Source organism: Esox lucius, chromosome 13 (assembly GCF_011004845.1).
Source record: "Esox lucius isolate fEsoLuc1 chromosome 13, fEsoLuc1.pri, whole genome shotgun sequence".
Classification (NCBI taxonomy): domain Eukaryota; kingdom Metazoa; phylum Chordata; class Actinopteri; order Esociformes; family Esocidae; genus Esox; species Esox lucius.
This window is the reverse complement of record NC_047581.1, coordinates 32,217,510-32,238,510: the sequence shown is the minus strand read 5'-3', so window position 1 is coordinate 32,238,510 and position 21,001 is coordinate 32,217,510. Positions and strand designations below refer to the sequence as shown.

General features: G+C 46.2%; 2 protein-coding genes across 8 annotated transcripts in view; both read right to left on the bottom strand.

Moving 5' to 3' along the window:
* Positions 1–622: 622 nt before the first annotated feature.
* Positions 623–10,936, bottom strand: LOC105014635 (F-box/LRR-repeat protein 7). 3 transcript variants are annotated; one of them, XM_013136879.4, is made up of 14 exons: positions 10,719–10,936; positions 9,145–10,603; positions 8,847–8,985; positions 8,280–8,380; positions 7,376–7,434; positions 6,652–6,793; positions 6,261–6,424; positions 5,815–5,969; positions 3,757–3,837; positions 3,056–3,245; positions 2,207–2,334; positions 1,477–1,593; positions 1,188–1,295; positions 623–955 (listed from the first exon to the last, which is right to left on the bottom strand). In XM_013136879.4, exons 2-14 carry the CDS (start codon positions 10,439–10,441, stop codon positions 859–861), a joined length of 2,778 nt encoding a protein of 925 aa, XP_012992333.3. In that variant the 5' UTR covers positions 10,442–10,603; positions 10,719–10,936; the 3' UTR covers positions 623–858. The 3 variants fall into 3 exon arrangements, with proteins under 3 accessions (XP_012992333.3, XP_019907858.3, XP_019907859.3); XM_020052299.3 differs by having other exon boundaries at positions 3,757–3,834; XM_020052300.3 differs by lacking the exon at positions 10,719–10,936 and having other exon boundaries at positions 9,145–9,336; positions 9,437–9,575.
* A 3,833-nt stretch (positions 10,937–14,769) lies between these two features.
* Positions 14,770–21,001, bottom strand: part of frmd3 (FERM domain containing 3) — a 42,825-nt gene continuing 36,593 nt past the window's right edge. For all 5 annotated transcript variants that reach the window (XM_020052964.3, XM_034296595.1, XM_013136850.4 and 2 more), the window contains one exon: positions 14,770–16,868. In XM_020052964.3, the coding sequence (XP_019908523.1) occupies positions 16,186–16,868 (683 nt within the window). In that variant the 3' untranslated portion in view covers positions 14,770–16,185. The remainder of the gene's footprint in view (positions 16,869–21,001) is intronic.

Sequence of the window (21,001 nt, the reverse complement as noted above, 5' to 3'; positions counted from 1 at the left end):
ACAAGAAATGTGTCAAATTAACTAGTTTTGAAAACATCTTAATTTCAGTGGTCTATGGTTTCTTAACTCCTACCAGCTGCCACCACATCACCATGTGAAGCAGATTTCGCAAGGAGGACCCTAGAAACACCGTCTTCTGCTGAGGACCCCACCTGCTTCTTCATGTGACACTCGCACTCACATGCAAACCCACATACATTCATGCAGAGACGTGCAAACCCACGCCCACACCACTGTCACACAGATAGTATTCCCAATGATCCCTCATTTGATTTGAATTTATATCTGATCCAAATGTTACCCTAGTGTGTGCTGCATATAGGCATGTGTGGGATCAGAGCAGTGACTCCATCATATCCATTCATTTACATTTATTTATTCACACATTTATTTTAGTTGATGTTCCTATTCACAGTTCCAGAATACAAGGTCAGCAGAGTTTTGGGGGCAGTGTCGTGCAGGTGTTAACCGTGTGCCGGTAGCTCAATGTGCCCGATGTAGTCCTGCTATCTATGGGTTAGAGGGTTACCGAGGGGCCACAGTGCTGTGATACTACTCAGGTCCAATGATGGACCTGAATAGCACTTTGTTTCCCTGGAGTCATGCAGGACCCTCTGTGGAGGGCGGGTGGCAGCAGACGACCCCTCCGGCACGGTGTTTACCCCTGCAGCGGGGGCGGGTACACACCTCCTCCACAGGGGGAGCGGAGGAGGGCACCCTGACACAGGTGTGTGGAGACCGGATCAGGACGGACTGGGAGATCAGCGAACTCACTGCCGTCACTGACGATCGCTGAAGTCAACCTCCACCTCCGCGGGTTTGCCCGTGTTCCCCAGAGGTATTATTACTGTGTGCCTGTCAAGTCTGCGGGTACAGTTTAACGGTGGGATTGATGTCTCGGATCTCTTGTTGAGTGGGGATGTAGGCGCAGTCATACAGGTGTAGTAGCTTCAACCTAGAGAAAGAGAAGGGTAGAGAGAGAGAGAGAGAGATGGATGCACGTAGGGAGACAGAGAAAACAAAAGAGTTAGGGAGACGAAGAGGGAGAAGGGATGGCGAGGAGACAGCGGGAGAAGGTCTACAGGTACTCCTCTAGGAACAGGCTCCCCTTAAAGCGCCTCACGGCCAAGACATTAGTGGGACCCCCCCCCCCCCATCTCAGCTGACACAGTGTGCTTCGGTTTTACCTTTTGCAGTGCCTACAGAGTTTATGGATGGCCTCTCTGTTGACCTGGCAGGAGCTCAGTTTCACAGTGAGGAGGTGAGTGCTGCAGTAGTTTGCCAACAGGTTCACTCTGTCAGAAACACACACACACACTCATTACACACACACACACATTACTCACGCACATTACACACACAGCCGCTGACACACACAGTCTGTTTTCTAAATGCTTTGTTAGGACATGTGATTGAACTCCCAACCTTCCAATCTCAGGGTTGGAAAGCCTGACCCCACTTTAACCTTTAACCTACCCCCTGGTCCCCGTGGCGGTGGAGCTCAGATCCAGGTGCTGGAGACGTCTACAAACACCAGCCACCGCCTTAATGCCTGAATCACTCACCATACTGCAGCCACTCACATCCAGCAACCTGACACGCACACACGCACACGCACGCACGGATCCTCACACACACAAACACAAACAAACACACACGCACACAAACACACAAGGAGACATGAGTGAAAATGAATTTGACTGAGTGGACTAAATGGCTGACTGACTAACATGCTGTCTGACTGAATGGCTGACTGACTGACTAAATGGCTGGCTGATAATGTGTTCATATAGAACACTGTACATGATGCTGGGGCGTGACGCGTACCTCATTCGGGGTGGGGCTTGACGCGTACCTGATGTGGGGGGTGTGATGCGTACCTGATGTGGGGGGTGTGACGCGTACCTGATGTGGGGGGGTGTGACGCGTACCTGATGTGGGGGGTGTGACGCGTACCTGATGTGGGGGGTGTGACGCGTACCTGATGTGGGGGGTGTGACGCGTACCTGATGTGGGGGGTGTGACGCGTACCTGATGTGGGGGGTGTGACGCGTACCTGATGTGGGGGGTGTGACGCGTACCTGATGTGGGGGGTGTGACGCGTACCTGATGTGGGGGGTGTGACGCGTACCTGATGTGGGGGGTGTGACGCGTACCTGATGTGGGGGGTGTGACGCGTACCTGATGTGGGGGGTGTGACGCGTACCTGATGTGGGGGGCGTGGCTGCTGATCTTGTGCAGACTCAGGTCGGTGACTCCATGGCAGAAGCTAAGGGTCAGATCCTGGAGGTCAGGGCATTGCTGGAGGACCACGTGAATTGTTTTATCACTCACCTGCAGAGTGAAGATCATCAGTGTTCACTAAAAATGAAAAGTACTCAATTTAATAAAAAGTATTAAGACCCTTATTATGATATTCCAAAATGAGCTCAGGTGCCTCATGTATCTTTTGATCACCCTTGAGGTTTCTCAAGGACTTGGAGTCCACCTTTGGCAAATTTTATTTATCGGAGTTGATTTACAAAGGGACACACCTGTCCATATAAGTTCCAGTGGTTGCCAGAGCTACAACCAAACAATGAAGTCAAAGAATCTCTCTGTAAACCTCAGAGATAGAAATGTCAGAACCTGAGCCCCATTGAGCATCTGTCATGAGACCTGACGATCACAGTTCACTGACACTCACCATCCAGTCAGACAGAGCTTGAGAAGGCACACCAGGGAGAACTGGAGCAACTACCCAAAACCAGGTTTATGAAACAAATAGAGGCTTAACCAAGAATACTTGAAGCTGTGATTGCCGGTAACAGGCACTTCAGCAAAGTAATGAATAAAAGGTCTGAATAAAAATACAGATTTTTATCTTCAATAATTTGGCACACATTTCTAAAAAGGTGTCTTCCCTTTGTCATTATGGGGTAGTGTATGCAGATTGATGTCAAAATAATGCAATCAATTATAAATTAAGTCTATAGCACAACAAAGTGTGGAGAAAGTGAAAGGGTCTGAATACTTTCCGAAGACGCCATGTACACCCAAACACACAAATGCTTACTGCATGGAGCCCAGTCAGGTTCAGGGAGCGGAGGTGTTTGAGTCGTGATGTCACAAGGGTCAGGCAAGAATGAGTGACATTCGGGATCTGGCCGATGTTCAGGGCCTCCAGGCCAGGACACAGCTTGGACACTCTGCCCAGACAGGATGGACTGATAGACAGGCAGCCAAACACCTCTAGTCTTCGCAGACTGGTACACACACATACACACGTTAGAAAATTATAGAGATTATAGAGATGTGTGAAACATCCTGCTCTATCTTTAATGTCTGCATTTGGATGCTGTGGTGCAGTGGTTAGGTTAGTTAAAAGGATGGTGTGTCGTGATGCTGCGGCGCAGTGGTTAGGTTAGTTAAAAAGATGGTGTGTTGAGATGCTGCGGCGCAGTGGTTAGGTTAGTTGACAGGATAGTGTGTTGAGATGCTGCGGCGCAGTGGTTAGGTTAGTTAAAAAGATGGTGTGTTGAAATGCTGCGGCGCAGTGGTTAGGTTAGTTAAAAAGATGGTGTGTTCAAATGCTGTGGCGCAGTGGTTAGGTTAGTTGAAAGGACGGCGTGTTGAGAGGCTGCGGCACAGTGCTTAGGTTAGTTGAAAGCACAGTGTGCTGAGAAGCGCAAAACTCCTGGTTCCAGACCCATGTGGAGCATACAATGCAGTTTGATGACATTTGCACACACACAAACAAACCACCTACCCACTCACCTCTCTCTGTGTCTCATGACCAGGGTATTCAAGCCTTTGTCTGTAACCTGGCAACCATTGACAATGACTGACTTCAGTCTGCTGGGAGAGACATAAGACATATGTTGCTTCACTAAACATTTTGAATAGGATTTTTCTGTTTGTGAGTTTACCGAATTCACTCCACAGCGTTCACCCAGGGGCCAGGGCATAGGTTTGTATCATATAGTGGGGCGGTTGGGGTCAATGGATAAGCGTACATGGGTACAGTACATGTCTCCTGGAGTTAAATCATGTAATTGTGTACATAATTAGATAATCCACGTATCACTTTATCATAATGTTTTCAATGATAGTTCAATTCAATGTTATTTCGATCACTCTGAAGGCATGACAAATGTAATTTCTAGTTTAACCCGGTCCCACGTCTTAATCATTACTAGTTATTAAATGCATCCCACGTGTGGAGTGATACATGTTAACCCCCCAGTTGTTATCACCGCTGCGGTGTTATATTCTGTTACTGCTGTCTGCAGCACGAGCGAGGTAGACCGAACAGCTCACAGCTCTGTGACAAACACGTGACAAAGCATGTTCACAAATTTGCCATCAGTTCACTGAGCTCTGACGCGACATTTTGTAACTCCATTCAAAATGTGAGACATTCGTTACACACAGACTGATATATTTCAAATGTTTTTTTATTTTAATTGTGATGATTATAACTGACAACTAATGAAAATCCCAAATTCAGTTTCTCTGAAAAGTATGAACATGAAAAGTGTGAGCATGTACAGCACTCAATACTTAGTTGGGGCTCATTTTGCCTGAATTACTGCAGCAATGCGGCGTGGCATGGAGTCGATCTGTCTGTGGCACTGCTCAGGTGTTATGAGAGCCCAGGTTGCTCTGATAGTGGCCTTCAGCTCTTCTGCATTGTTGGGTCTGGCATATCGCATCTTCCTCTTCACAATACCCCATAGATTTTCTATAGGGTTAAGGTCAGGCGAGTTTGCTGGCCAATTAAGAACAGGGATACCATGGTCCTTAAACCAGGTACTGTTAGCTTTGGCACTGTTTGCAGGTGCCAAGTCCTGTTGCAAAATGAAATCTGCATCTCCATAAAGTTGGTCAGCAGCAGGAAGCATGAAGTGCTCTAAACCTTCCTGGTAGACGGCTGTGTTGACCTTGGACCTCAGAAAACACAGTGGACCAACACCAGCAGATGACATGGCACCCCAAACCATCACTGACTGTGGAAACTTTACAGTGGACTTCAAGCAACGTGGATTCTGTGCCTCTCCTCTCTTCTTCCAGACTCTGGGACCTTGATTTCCAAAGGAAATGCTAAATTTACTTTAATCAGAGAACATAACTTTGGACCACTCAGCAGCAGTCCAGTCCTTTTTGTCTTTAGCCCAGGCAAGACGCTTCGGACGCTGTGTCTGGTTCAAGACTGGCTTGACACAAGGAATGCGACAGCTGAAACCCATGTCTTGCATACGTCTGTGCGTGGTGGTTCTTGAAGCACTGACTCCAGCTGCAGTCCACTCTTTGTGAATCTCCCCCACATTTCTGAATAGGTTTTGTTTTACAATCCTCTCCAGGGTGCGGTTATCCCTATTGCTTGTACACTTTTTTCTACCACATCTTTTCCTTCCCTTCGCCTCTCTATTAATGTGCTTGGACACAGAGCTCTGTGAACAGCCAGCCTCTTTTGTGTCTTGCCCTCCTTGTGCAAGGTGTCAATGGTCGTCTTTTGGTCTGCATGGAATGAATGTATACATTATACAAGTTTCACTTTTTGAATGGAATTACTGAAATAAATCAACTTTTTGATGATATTCAAATTTTATGACCAGCACCTGTAATGTCACTGATGTGTTAGACAAAGACCCCAGACCATGATTCAAGTCATGAAGAATAATATTCTTGGTATCTTAACATACAATTACAGTCCCTTTGGGTGGGCCGGTGAACACCCTGATGTAGTACGAAATCATCTTTTTCGAAAATGTACAGTATGTGTGCGTGCGTGCATGTGCGTGCGCACGCGCGTTATCGGAAACTATTGCCCACCCAATGCAGTTTTCAGTCAGCGCTCTGATGCCTAGGTCAGTAGCTCCGCTCCAGCTGACGTCCACAGAGGTCATGTGATTGCAGTGTTGGCCACTAAGGGTCAACATGAGGTCACCCCGGAAACCGGGACCGCTGCAGCTTATTACGTTCAGCTCCTGTAACCAATGAGCACATCACTCACGACCACAACACCACCGCGGTAACAATGACAACCAATGAACATGTGTAATCCATGCGGACGTGACAATAGTTGAATCTGAGGTGGGTTTTAATACCCTGAGCATGTATTAGGGTTTGCGTGTGACCCAGAAGGAACTATGATACAAATGTACACCCCAGGCACAGTCACAGATCTCTGGATATCCCCCCTCGGATCTGAATCTGGAGCCCAAGATGCTGTACAGTCCTGTAGTAGATGCACTGAATACATGACAGGATGGATCTACCTTCAGTGAGGCGTGACTTAGTTTGAAAAAGTCTTTGAGACCGGCAGTGGTGATTGACGGTCCGCTGCACCTGTAGATAGTGAGGCTTTGAGGGTTATGCCCGCCCACACTTTTCAGCCATTGGTCAGTCAGCAGTAAGCTGTTTTCTACTCGAACAACTTGCCCTGAAGAGAAATAGAATTACATTTTTTTCTAGTCATCACAGCTCATGTATATGCTATACCGGTATTTGTGTGTGTGTGTGTCTGCAGGGCGTGAGAGTATGTGAGTATGCCGTAGCTCTGGGTATCTGTTTGTCCAGGGAGTGGTACCAGTAGGAGCTCCTACATCATGAGAATACACCATCCAGCTGAGGACACACACGCACATCGATTCAGTTGCTCAGACTTACAGAGGGTGTGATCATTGGCCAGTCGAAGCAGCAGCGGGCACACCTGGGCCACGGTGGACAGATCTCTGTGCGTCAGAAATGACAGGACGGACAGCCACACCTCCTCAGGTAGAGACAGCCACAACACACTGCCCCCTGCGGGCTGAAGGAGGGAGTGGATACCACTGACTAATTATCTAACGGGCATTCACCAGAGTAATCTACGAAAGGCCCCTGATTAGGCTTTAAGATTATATTTTTTAAATCATCATGTTATTTCAAATCTTTTTAATTATTATTATTATTAATATTCACAGTAACTCATGAATAGTAACCTTTTTGGATCTTAGTAAGATCACGTAGACATTAGGAAACAGTTATATTTTAAGAGATTTACTTAGGCTAACCTTACTGATACGATGCTCTAGATCCCGCCCCTTAACCAGATGAATTGCCATTGGTCGATTTCAATCAAAATAGCCTTGTGACATCACGCAGTTGCCCATAAGTAACATCCCATTCGCAAACAACACTTCGACAAACACAGCGCGATGATACATTTCACAAGTCTTAGTGTTATTTCGACCTCATGGTACCTCGTAACCTAAAATAATATTGTCACATACTGACTACTACTGCTAGAACTAACTCTGGGAACACTGAAGTACATTACCAGCACTAAGCGGTTTAACTATTTAGTGGTCATAAATGAAACAGCAATTAGCAGAATGGATATTCATCTTACTGCTAGTGCTGGAGCTCTGGTCACAGGACTGTTGTTTTTCTTGAAATTCACTGCAGTCTCTGAAGACAGACCAGTACATTCCCTGGTCAGGTGGCTTTGCATTAAACAAGCTTAGTACAGATATAAGACTAGCAGGTGTGTATCACAATGTATTAGCACCACAATCATTGCAGTTTAAAGGAAAAAAACAGTGTGTGTGTGTGACTGTGTGTGTGTGTGTATGAGTGATCTATTCCTGTCTGAATCTGGGAACAGACTCTTGCAAGGATGAGAGAAGTCAAATTAATTTCAAACCAAGATCTTGAGTTTCCCCAAAAGCCACTTCTAACTAACTGAGTCATTTAACCTTAAATGCAGTGCATTTTAGATTATTGTATAACTTCGCTATGGGAACTACTGGTTTCTGACGTCATGTGAAATCTTAACAAGACCTATGTTAATTTCTGTGGTTAAAAACTTTGCACTTCTTCCTTGAAAGGTTATTAATTCATAGAAGGTTTATTAATAGGTGACCATTTACCTAATGAGTTAACAGTTTACCAGTGGCATATTAAGACATAAATCCTGCTTGTTTCTGACTGGCTTGAAGGGCATTCTTGAGTGTGAATTATTGCCCTGTTATACATGGAATATCATCATGACTGTAGAGAATAATTAACCAATAAGGCGTGGGGGGGTGTGCTGTATGGCCTACACACCTCGTGTAAAGGGCAGTTCATACCCACAAAGCCACAAACCACAAACCGCTTAGATGCCTCATTGCAATTATAAACTGGTTACCAACATAAATAACCAGCTTAAATTGAACGTCAGTTAGGATTTGTACCACTTTGCTTCATACTACAGTGTAAAGTATAGTGGACATATGGTTTAGTACATTAGAAGGTGTATCTGCTGTGCTCACCCAGGGGGAGATGTGGTGATCTGGCTCCAGAGCAGGAACGTTCGGACATCCGTTTAGATGCCACGTCTTTTGCCGAGTCTCGGAGGCCGGGGAGTTGAGACCTGCAGCCGGCCGAAGGGAGACGTCAGTGACGTAATTTAGCACAATGCTTCTCAACCCGCTCCTTGGGGACCCCCAGATATTCCATGGCTTAGCTGTAGCCCTGAACCAGCACAGCAGATTCACTAATCAAGGGCTGGGGGTCCCAGAGGAGTGGGTTGAGTACCATGGATTTAGCGGATGCCCTCATCCAGGACAACTCACAGTGGTCAGTGCATACAGGGTGGAAGGAAATCCAGGGGGGGAAACCCAGAGGGACAAAAGTATGCAAAGTACTTGGCTATATTTCGCTGTTCTGTGTGAAGTAATGCACACAGCCCAGTACTGCTGGAAGACTACAGAGGGCAGTGTTGCTCCACAAATGTGCAACAAAGAAGCATCCAGCGCATGAATTACAAAATGCAGTAAATTTGACCATCCTTAATTGAGACGTAATTCATTGGAATTTGTAGAAATGATTGACGTTACCGTGGGAGCACTTCACCGTGAGTGAAGGTTGACCAGGAGAGGCTTGACCTTTCCCAAAACCTCCACGCACGACCACGACCTCTGACGCGAGCCTGATCCCTGACACCAGGTTGACCTCCGCTGCTCTTGGGCCGCAGCTCTAACCAAAGACAAAGCAAACGACACACGCATGCAAACGCCGATGCAATAGCCATTTCCACAGAGCCGTGCACGCTGATTGTGAAAGTCATTGATGGCTGACGCTCAGCGTTTATACAGTATGGTCATTTATATACTGGCTCCTTCATTAAATCCTTACCTCCTCCATTCTCCACTGCTGAGCTCTTGAATGGGGCCCGTCTCCCCTCGGTATGGACGTCCTGGTGGACCAGATGCTTAGCAAGCGCTAGTTCAGCTGGAGGGCTGGCAGGAGGACTGGCAGTAGGGCTGGCAGGAAGGCTTGCAGGAAGGCTGGCAGGAAGGCTGGCAAGTCGGGGTTTTGGAATTTGGCCTGCAAGTGGGGTTGTGGGGTCAGCAGGTGTTTGGTTCTGCTTCATCCTGAGACGGTCTAAATGGGACAAACACAGCAGGTACTTCTTGTATACACTCACGCCTTCTGAGTCCTGGCTTGTGGCGGGCGTCTCTAAACATTCTCCCTCCGGTTCCACCCAGGAGGATCCATCGGGAGTGATGTCGAGGCCTGTTGGCGGGTGTCTCTCCTCCACCACCACCTTCTTCTCTTTGGGTTCCTGCATTCCCACAACTCTGTCCTCCCTCTTGCCACAACCCCCTTCACCTGAATCTGACATGAGGTGGTGGGCTCTGAAAAAAAGGGCACTGCCTTTACTGACTCTGGGTCTGAGGATCTCACAGACAACGTCCGGTGTGTGTGTAGTCTGTTCTGTCAGATGGACATCGAGGCCATCGATTTTATGTTGTTCATGCCCGCCATTGGTATCCCCTGAGGACAGGACCATCTCTCTATGCCCAGGGCTAAACTCCGGCACCGAAAACACAACACATCGTTTTGGGAGGGTGGAGGTGAGGCTGGGCGGTGTGCTGGGGCATGGCGTCCTATCTGGCTGCTCTGCCCGGTCCACCACAGCATCTTCGCCTCCGCTTCTGACCACACCGTGAAAGGTTCCAAGGACAGAGACAGCTTGGCTCCTGCCGACCTCGGGCCCATATGGAGAGGAGCTGAAACGCGGGAAGGCACACACAGCTCTCGCTTGTGTGCTGAGATCGTTTCCATCCTGGCTGGTCCCAAGGAAGCCCAGAGTCCAGTCCAACACACGGCGTAACTTCTGCTGCTCAGTGAGTTCAGAGTCTTCCAAGACACCAAGATCCAGAGCCAGTCGGGTCTCCTCACTGACAGCCCCTGTTGGAGCCTGCAAGACCATACCCTCTGACCCTGTCTCCATGCCCTTGCTGTGAACTATACCCTCTGACACTGTCTCCATGCCCTTCCTGTGAACTATACCCTCTGACCCATTCTCCATGCCCTTCCTGTGAACTATACCCTCTGACCCTGTCTCCATGCCCTTCCTGTGAACTATACCCTCTGACCCTGTCTCCATGCCCTTCCTATGAACTATACCCTCTGACCCTGTCTCCATGTCTTTGCTGTGAACTAGACCCAGTCTCTGTTAACTTGGCCCCATCCTCTCAGGCACACCATTCACACCCATACTGAAAAATAAATTACAGGTGGTGAGCAGAATGTACAGACGCCAGAACAGACTGAAAACCCTAGGCTATCTATGTACCCAACTATAGGACTATATGTTCAATCGAAATACATCAACAAACACACACACACACACACATAAAAAAAAAGTTATTTAGTAGTTTTCTTGTTGCCAAACATTTACTTTTTCAGTTTGAATTACTTACCCAGAATTATCTTCGCTCTAGTCCTTTCCAGTCTTTCGGCTGCTGTGTTGCTTACACAAACGTTGCTATAGAAACGACACAGACACCCTCCGCTGGAGAGCCACCACAGGGCTTGGCCTTTGTTCCCATAGTGACAAATGCAAATATAAATGGTACAGCCCGAATAAATAATTTAAACAGATTCTTCGTAAAAAGAACACACGGGATGTCCATAGTTGTTTTGCCATGTTTAAAAGTATGAAAATATTTATAAATAAAGATTTCATATCTTAAGATAATTGCTCCGCATTCGCAGTTTTGTAACCTCCGTTCACACAGCCTGCACACAGTCCTGGTCTCTGACCACACCTTCCACATCAGCGTGTAGACTTGCAGACGTGGACTGGGTGGTACACTTCCTGGTTTGTGCGAGCGATGTGACGAGACGTGATTGGGAGGACTCCAAAACAGAAGCAGAGTGCTTAGGTTTGTAGATGCCATTCCAGTCTGTCTGATGCCATTCCAGACAGAAAGATGAGTCGTCGCTGGGAAATTGCCTTCTGAACCGGCAGACATGACTCCTCAATGTGGCCTCCCCATAGAGGTACCCAAACCCATTCTTGATCTCATCCTCGGGTGCAGAGTGGAGGGCCCTGTGGGAATCCTCAGCCCACCGTGGAACCACGGCTGGTTTATGCAACGTGACACCAAGTTTTTGACGTTTTGCCGATGTCCTTGCCTACATTGAGGCGGGGCATGACCCTGCTTTGAACGGCCAGCATTGTGTCATTGTTGTCTATTTTCAGAACCCAGTTTTTGAGCTTTATCTGCACAATGGCCTCGTCACATCAGGTCCATTTTAACACCTTCTTGTTGACAGGCAGTTTTACGTTTTTGTGTGTGTGTGTGTCTCTGTGGGCCTCTGTGTGTGTGTTCGGGTGTGTGTACAGATGAGTTGGAGCATTGCGGGGTCTGTGTTCACCAGGTAGGGTGTGGGTGGCACGGTGGTATTCCTATTTTTATAGCACTATAGAAATTGACCAGGATTTTATCTTCTCTATTTTTCAGTTTCCTTGTGTCCAGAATGATCTTAAAGCCTTATGAATTAAACCCCAGCCAAAGTGACATAGCAGAATTTGAGAATACGGTTTGCAGCGGACTGAAATACATTCCAGGTCAGGAGAGCCGGATTTAGACAGTAGATTGTCAAAAAAGACGCACAGTCGGCTTTGGGTTTATCGCATAGATCCTCAGGGACCTGCCCCTTATAGTTGAAAGCCAGTTAACTGCACCGCACACCGGAAATGGATGGAATTAGTCAAGGTGCCAAAGCCAACTTCCCTCTCTGCATCTTGATGCTAATTCTTGATCAGACGTGGAACAATTAAATATGCCACGTCCACTTCAAATACACTCTGTGGCCACTTAATTAGGTACACCTGTCTGGTATTGGTAGGATCCTCTTTTGCCTCAAGACTCATTAGTGTTAGGCGGTCCCTGAAGATTGTTAGGCCACACATTCATGCTACAAACCACCCATTCACTCCAAAGGTGCTCTATTGGTCTGAGATCCAGGGGAATGTACTGGCCACTGGAGTGAAAACACAAGTCATTGAAACCGGCGTTAAATCATGCATGCTTTGTGACATGGCGCATTGTTCTGCTGGAGTGACAAAAATGATCCTACATCATGGGAATTGCCTGGACATTTGTCTTTTTGGTCGAAAAGGTGCATTTCTTCTGGTGGCAGGGCGGGGCTTAAGCCCTAGTGAAGTTGTAAATGTCAGTTGAATGCACCACGAATTCACAAGCTTAGAACTCTTTGAGAAAACAAAAACTGGCCATTGGCCAACAAGCTGTGTCAACCACAAACTAAAAGTACAGCTATCAAGTCTATTAACAAATTATTAGTTTGACAGCGAATGGTTTAGAGGATATGGGACACAAATCAGTACATCCATGAAAGGCAATTTTCAGGGGCCCTAAATTTACACGACAGCATTACTTTTACAGTGGACAAAAATCAGTGGGCGAAAACACCAGATTTCAATTCATTCATTTTGGGGCTTTATTGTGGCAGTATTAACATATAAAACAAACCATGTTTTTTTTTGAACATACAAACATTCAAAATTCACTTTACAAAGATCATAAGGCTTTGTATTCCAGCAGTGCTGAAACGACTGGAAACTCGCTTTTTTTTTCTTAAATTACTCCCAGAGTTGTTTTTAAAGAGACCGGATAACAAAAACCATACAAACTGATAACAACAAACAGCTACGGAGGGTAACGCTGCTATTCGTGCAAACCACGTCACATGCCCATTTAACATCTAAATTATGTATAAAATGGTGTCTTCCGTCCGAACCATGTGATGTCTTGAGCTGCAAAAACAGGCTGCACCATTCAGATTTTTTACCATGATTTTTTACCCTATAAATCCAATCAGATCTTTTGCCAGTAACAGGGCTCCCGGCGTAAATACAGCCCCACACGTTTGCATATGTGTCACATGCACTCCGTGTGCATCCGGTTTGCAAAGTGGCTGATATGACATCATCTCAGGTGACCGCACGGTCATTTTTTTTATATCACAGTATTAGAGCACAGCGGTCTTGATAGCCAAATCAGCACAGTATACATTGCATGTCAACTTGCGATGAGACACTTGCTAGTTATCACAGGCGTGGTTTCTTCTTCTCGGTCCTTACAAACACAGAGAAACACTCAAAACAAACCTAACGTGTTCCGTAGCTCGAATAACAGAGCGTTGTCACGGGACGTTTCTCTGCTAAGAAACATAGAAGGCTGTGAGGAAGATAAATCGGCTACAGAGGGTAATGCTACGGTGTCCTTGGGCCTTAGAACTCCATTGTCCTTGCTGCGGCATAACCACGATGGGCCTTTTTGTCACACTGCCGGGTGACCTGTCGTGACCCGGCTAACACGACGCGGGAGTCCACTCTGACATCATCAAGGGCATAGCCATGAGGTTAGGTGACAGCTTCCTGTCCACGTCCTGTTTTACTTCAGACTCAATTCCAAATGAGGTCAGGTATTAGCGTCTAGCTAAATTCATGATCACAGCCACACAGAAGCACAGAGCGTGACACAACCAATTCTACTTGAGATGCAATTCCAAATGGGCAACAGTCCCTATGTCTTGAATTACAATATTAAATGTATTGGCTTTAAATAAAAGGAATCTGCTAATCTGGCTATGGTTCTATTCCTGGTTTCATTATGTGTCTCAACCGAACACAATTTTCTCCTTTCATGTCCGGTCATCTGATTGCCTAATATCTCAGGCTGACAGTTGGCTCTAGCGACAGTCAGAATCACACTGCAAATCCTCAGAACCTCACGCAACACGGTTCAGCGCTGTTCTCAGCACCAGCTAGATATGCCAAGATGTGGATGTCATGCATTCATCTCAGATAGAAGGTAGCCCACATGAGGAAAAGACATACAGGCAGAGCATTATGAAAGGCTTTTTCTCTATCTAACAGTATTTACAGATGAAGGCATGCAGACTGTCGTTCAGAGCTCAATGGTAACTTATGAGTGAGGTCAGCCCCGATGGGCGGGGTTTAGGTGGGCAGTTCGGCTGTAGCCAGGGCCGGTTCTAGGCATAAGCAACATAACTGGTCACTCTGGTCCCACTGACTGCTAGGGGGCCACTGACCGCTAGGGAACACAAGGTTTGGGGGCCCCAGATAAAATGTAGCTTATGGCACCAAAAAGGCTAGAGCCGGCCCTAGTTGTAGCATGAAAATAAAGCACAGTCGCTAGGACGTGTCCGTCTGCACATATGTACACACCAGTCCCGTACATGTTACTAAACGTACATGTATTCGGGGGAAGGTTGTCTAGCTTCGAAGTCTGTCCCGTGTGAAAATATCTCTGAGTTAACGCAAAACATGCGCCTTTATGGTTTCAGTTTGGGCCCTTAGCTTGGCTGGAGCTGATCTGATGTCAGCGCAGTGGGTGAACATCCTGTCTCATCCCACTGTAAACATTAAAAGCTGGTTACATATATATATATTTATATATTTATATACACACACATGTATAATGTTATCGTTTAATAATATGAAAACATCTTTTGACAATGCCACAGCGACTAATGGAATATAACTAAGGGGCCACTAATGGAGTAAATCTAAAGATTCCAGTAGATGAGTAAAATATCTTGTTGCTCACTAGAGTAGTTGTGTGTTGACACCAGAGTACTGAAGTATGACAACGAGGCCTGTGTTAGAGAACACACTGAGAAACAGAATATAATTGACATTTATGGCTACAAACCTGTTGAGATATGACGAGTTAATCAAGAGATATTTAATATTCACAAGAGGTTTGTGATTACGATAGATGTTTTTTCTATATTGTGTTTGTTCATATCATGTTATATTTGCACACAGAGACTTAATTCGACATGCGTACGTCCTTTCCTGAGAATACAGTCCAAATTTGTCTTCAACTTCTGTTCATGTAATTGTCTAGTACTATCCTTCACTTCACAACCATAAACCCACTCCTCTTTGTGATACTCTTTTACAGGTAAAATCTTGATAAACTCATAGCTATCAGACTGACAGTTGTATTTCCTTCCCATTCAGACCATGACAGACCTGTTGTTTGTTTTGTTACTTATACATGATCTTATCGGTCACCCGCTGGTCAGGGAACAATTTAATTTCATAGTCTGGCAATTACAGTTAAGGCCGACCATCAGAAATATTCCCGTATCGCTGACAAATTTGATGTTACAACTCTCCTAAGTTGGACCAATCCACCAGTCAGGAGACTGACTGAAACTTTGAACAGGATGACATTAAGTGGGACACCACCAACAGGTTGGTGGGCAGGTAACAGGACCTGTGCCATCTGACACCAATGACATCAGAGAATCTGAAACAGTTTGTCTGTGTTGTAAAAGATTGTGCTGGATATCCTTGTAGTAAAACCCACGGCGCTACCAGTCAAGGTGCATGACAGTAGTCTTTAAAAATAGCTTACTTTGACCCCAAACCCCGTAGCTCCAATAAACTTGTTTAAATAAGTTAAAGTAGATCCTCTGACTGAAAAATTCCTGAAATACTTGCATCACATAAAAATGTACAAAACACTAAAAAGAACTTTAAAGATGTATTATTCCTATTGTAATTATTTTGTAAATATACTTTTGTATCTATAGGCTGTGGCTGTTATGTGACCAGTGACTCAATACCGGGTGGCTCTCAGATCGATGTCCTCCCTCCGTTCCGCCCACTCCGCCACTACTGACAGTGTCTGGGGCCAATCAAATTAGCTCCAGAGACTGACGCGAAGATCAAAGTCCAATCACAACCTACGACCGTCAGCTTTTTCAGCATCAGGAGTGGGCAGAGAGATACATTAATGCGTGAACGCGACCCTCTCTCAGATCTTCTCTTCTTCCTCCTTCCTGTCCACATCATGTCCACTCCTCTTCTCCTGCACTCCCTCAGTCCCAACCCAGTCTCTCCATGGCCGCGCTGACCTTACAGAGCAGCCAGCGGCGCAGGGGGCAGTAGTACTCATAGTGGAACTGCTGAAACTCGGGTGTCAGGCGGATCTCGCGAAGGAACGACACGTCAATGTCCGACTCCAGCAGCAGCAGCAGCATCGGCACGGCAACCAGTAGGACCCCCGTCACCATGGAGACAAGACGGATCGCGCTCAGCACGCAACCGTTCACCCTGTCGTTCCTCGTCAGGAGGCGGAGCCCCCCGCCCAGCACGTTTCTCCCGGCCGCACGTGCGCGCTCAAAGGCGCGGTCGCGTGCCCTCTCGGCTTGCAGCTGGGACTGGATGTCCGGGTCGGCGTGCAGCTCTCTCAGCAGGCGGGCCGGGCTCTGGATGGGGCTCTGGAACAGCCGATCCACCCCTCCCTGGCTGTCGTCCACCGGCGTGGGAAGCATGCTGGCACAGGGGCTGTACACCAGCTCAGAGATGGTCAGGGCACCACTCGTTTCCTCCTCCTCCTCCTCGTCCTCTTCATCCTGCCCCTCCTGTAATTCCCCTCCTGTCTCTTCCTGCCCGTGCTGCCCAGGAGCCGGGCCCTCCAACTTCTCCACCTCCTGCTCTGTGGGCGTGCTGGACTGCTTCAGTGGGGACAAGTGAACGCAGTCCTTCAGAGCCAGGAGTCCTGAAGAGACAGAGTTGACTTTAGTTAGTTTTATTCACTTCATTGTGCTATGGAGTAGCCAGTGATAGGCTAGCGAGTGTCAGATTAAAACCAGAGGCCTGATTGTTAAATCCATTGAGCTATTATCAGCATGATGAAGGTCAAATAAACATTAGCTTGATGAATCAAAGTAATACGTTGATGAACAGACTGCGCAGTCCTGTGAGACTGGAGAACACTGTCAACCACCGACGTCTACATTATTTGCTACTATGGGGAAAAGCTGTTAACCGGGTTCCTAGTCACTGATGAGGTGTAACGCTTTCAGCTGCTGTGTGCACACATACACAGAGGGAACAGACCCTACTGGATATGTAGGACAAAGTCCTGGGCTTCAGCAGAAAAAACAATGGGAAATTGCTACAGGCTTTGTAGTCCAGACTGTATGACCTTGATAACCAGATTTGAGTGGAACAGATGGACAATGACCGATGCACAGACTGGGAAACTGGCCTCAAACTGCAGGGGAAACTCCCTGCTCTGGACTGACATCAGGAGAAACTCACTGTTCTGGACTGACATCAGGAGAAACTCACTGCTCTGGACTGGCCTCAGACTGCAGGAGAAACTCACTGCTCTGGACTGACCTCAGGAGAAACTCCCTGCTCTGGACTGACATCAGGAGAAACTCACTGTTCTGGACTGACATCAGGAGAAACTCACTGTTCTGGACTGACATCAGGAGAAACGCACTGCTCTGGACTGGCCTCAGACTGCAGGAGAAACTCACTGCTCTGGACTGGCCTCAGGGGAAACTCCCTGCTCTGTACTGGTCTCAGGAGAAACTCACTGCTCTGGACTGACCTCAGACTGCAGGGGAAACTCACTGCTCTGGACTGGCCTCAGGGGAAACTCCCTGCTCTGTACTGGTCTCAGGAGAAACTCCCTGCTCTGTACTGGTCTCAGGAGAAACTCACTGTTCTGGACGGGCCTCAGACTGCAGGGGAAACTCTGTTCTAGACTGGTCTCAGATTACAGGGAAAGTGTGTGTGTCTAATTATGCATGCATCTGTATACATTTTAGACATGAGTCATATGTTCAGAGGCCCTTTTTTATGTTGCTCTTTTTATAGTTAAATAGCATTGTTTAAGTTTTTCCCATACAGTGGATATAAAAGGTCTACAACTGCAGGAATTTCTGGCAAGTACTGGCTGTGTTCTACATGTGACAACAATCTCCTGTATTCTTCATATGAATGGACTGTGGGGTAGGGTGGCAAGACGGAAGCCTTTTCTTACAAAGAAAAACATCCAAGCCCGGGTGAAGTTTGCAAAAACAAACATCAAGTCCCCCAAAAGCACGTGGGAAAATGTGTTATGGTCTGATGAAACTAAGGTTGAACTTTTTGGCCATCATTCCAAAAGGTATGTTTGGTGCAAAAACAACACTGCACATCACCCAAAGTACACCATACCCACAGTGAAGCATGGCAGTGGCAGCATCATGCTTTGGGGCTGTTTTTCTTCAGCTGGAACTGGGGCCTTAGTCAGGGTAGAGGGAATTATGAACAGTTCCAAATACCAGGCAATTTTGGCACAAAACCTTCAGGTGTCCGTTTATAAAGCTGAAAATGACAACGACCCAAAGCACACATCCAAAACCATAAAAGCATGGCTTCACCAGAAGAAGATTAACATTTTGGAATGGCCCAGCCAGAGCCCAGACCTGAATCCAATTGAACATATGTGGGGTGATCTGAAGACGGCTGTGCAAAGGAGATGTCCTCGCAATCTGACAGATCTGGAGCACTTTTGCAAAGAAGAGTGGGCAAATATTTCCAAGTCAAGATGTGCCATGCTAATAGACTCCTACCCAAAAAGAATGAGTGCTATAATAAAATCAAAAGGTGCTTCAACAAAGCATTAGTTTAAGGGTGTGCAAAGTTATGCAACCAGGTTATTGTGAGTTTTTTATTTTTCCCCCTTGAAGATTTCAGTTTGTTTTTCAAATGAATTTTTCACATTACAGGTCACATTTATGGGTGTGTAGACTTTTTATATTCACTGTATATTGTTAATGGGAACCTACTCTCAATCCCAGACAGTTCTACCCCAAATTCATGGAGGGTCTGGTGGTAAAATCTGTAACACTTGGTCTTCATTAGCCATTAACAAAGTCCTGAATAATTCCTGGATCAACAGGGATAGGCTTAATCGTCATAGCCTACCAACCAATCATCTCCCATATCACATCCCCCCAATCGTCTTGTGTGGCCAAGCACCAATTACAACACTGTTGTGGAACAGCCAAGTGTCCGGTGATAGATACTGAAATGACTAGGGTAGTGGCAATACTTGCTTCATTAAAACTTATTCATTATAATAACAAGGTCACTATAGTAGACATTTTCCTGAAGGAACATTTATTTTCTTGTTTTAGGCAATTAACTGGATTTAATGGACATGTGTTTGTTACAGCTCCACGTGAGCCACGCCTTTTAGTATTTTGACTCTCTAAAATGTGTAAAATGACATACTGTACCCACTAAGGCCACTCCCACTTGAAATGGTTGTTGTGCAAGTCTATGTTTTGTGCACCAGCCGAGGACATGGGGATATGGTACTGAAAGAATGGTATTTTATGGTATTTCCAGCAAATTACAGTACATACGCCCTTGCTAGAAGTGGCTCACAGCTACCTGCCTGAACAGATTACAAGACTAGCCCACAGCAAGCTCCCTGAACGGACTACAACTCTGCCAGACAGATAGATGCCGGAACATAATACAAAACTAGCACATAACTAGCTGCCTGAACAGACAATGTGTGGACAGCACATCATCACAGCCTTTTTTGAGATGTGTGCGCAGGAGGCATAACTTTCTCTGTGTGTGTGTGTGTTCTCCTAAAATAGACTCAACTGTCCCCTGCTGTGGATTAAGACGTGTCTCTGGGCTAAACTCCCGTGACGTGTTTGTGTGACTCACAAGTCCGCAGTTCCTGCATTCCTTGTTCGAGGCATGACACAGTTCTGCGTACTCGCCATCCACTGGGTCCCCTCTTAGACAAAGACACCTCCAGCGTGCTCTGAGCCATGCTGAAGACACATTCGTTCATTAGATTACGACAGATGTTGCTCTCTTCTAAGCCACGCCCATTGACGTGGATGGACAACCACATCTCTATGTTTCCATATTGTTTGTCTAATTCATTGGCAGACCCCTTCCAAGGACTTTGATTTCATGACATGACTCCAACTGGGCGATCAGGAGGGATCAACCCAGGAAGTTGGTTAGCGCCTTCACTGGAGATGAGGTTATATCTCCGTGGCTGGACCACATCTACCCGAACTGCTACCACATTTACCGGAACTGCTGCCACATCTACCGGAACTGCTTCAACACTCAGCTGTACAATCACATCTCCTTGTATTGAAATCGATATCTATATATATGTACAGTATCTCACACCCCTCACATGTTTGTAAATATTTGATTATATCTTTTCATGTGACAACACTGAAGAAATGACACTTTGCTACAATGTAAAGTAATACGTTTACAGGTGCTGGTCATAAAATTAGAATATCATCAAAAAGTTGATTTATTTCAGTAATTCCATTCAAAAAGCGAAACTTGCACACAGTGCCAAAGCTACCAGTACCTGGTTTAAGGACCATGGTATCCCTGTTCTTAATTGGCCAGCAATCTCGCCTGACCTTAACCCTATAGAAAATCTATGGGGTATTGTGAAGAGGAAGATGCGATATGCCAGACCCAACAATGCAGAAGAGCTGAAGGCCACTATCAGAGCAACCTGGGCTCACATAACACCTGAGCAGTGCCACAGACTGATCGACTCCATGCCACGCCGCATTGCTGCAGTAATTCAGGCAAAAGGAGCCCCAACTAAGTATTGAGTGCTGTACATGCTCATACTTTTCATGTTCATACTTTTCAGTTGGCCAACATTTCTAAAAATCTTTTTTTTGTATTGGTCTTAAGTAATATTCTAATTTTCTGAGATACTGAATTTGGGATTTTCATTAGTTGTCAGTTATAATTATCACAATGAAAAGAAATAAACATTTGAAATATATCAGTCTGTGTGTAATGAATGCATATAATATACAAGTTTCACTTTTTGAATGGAAT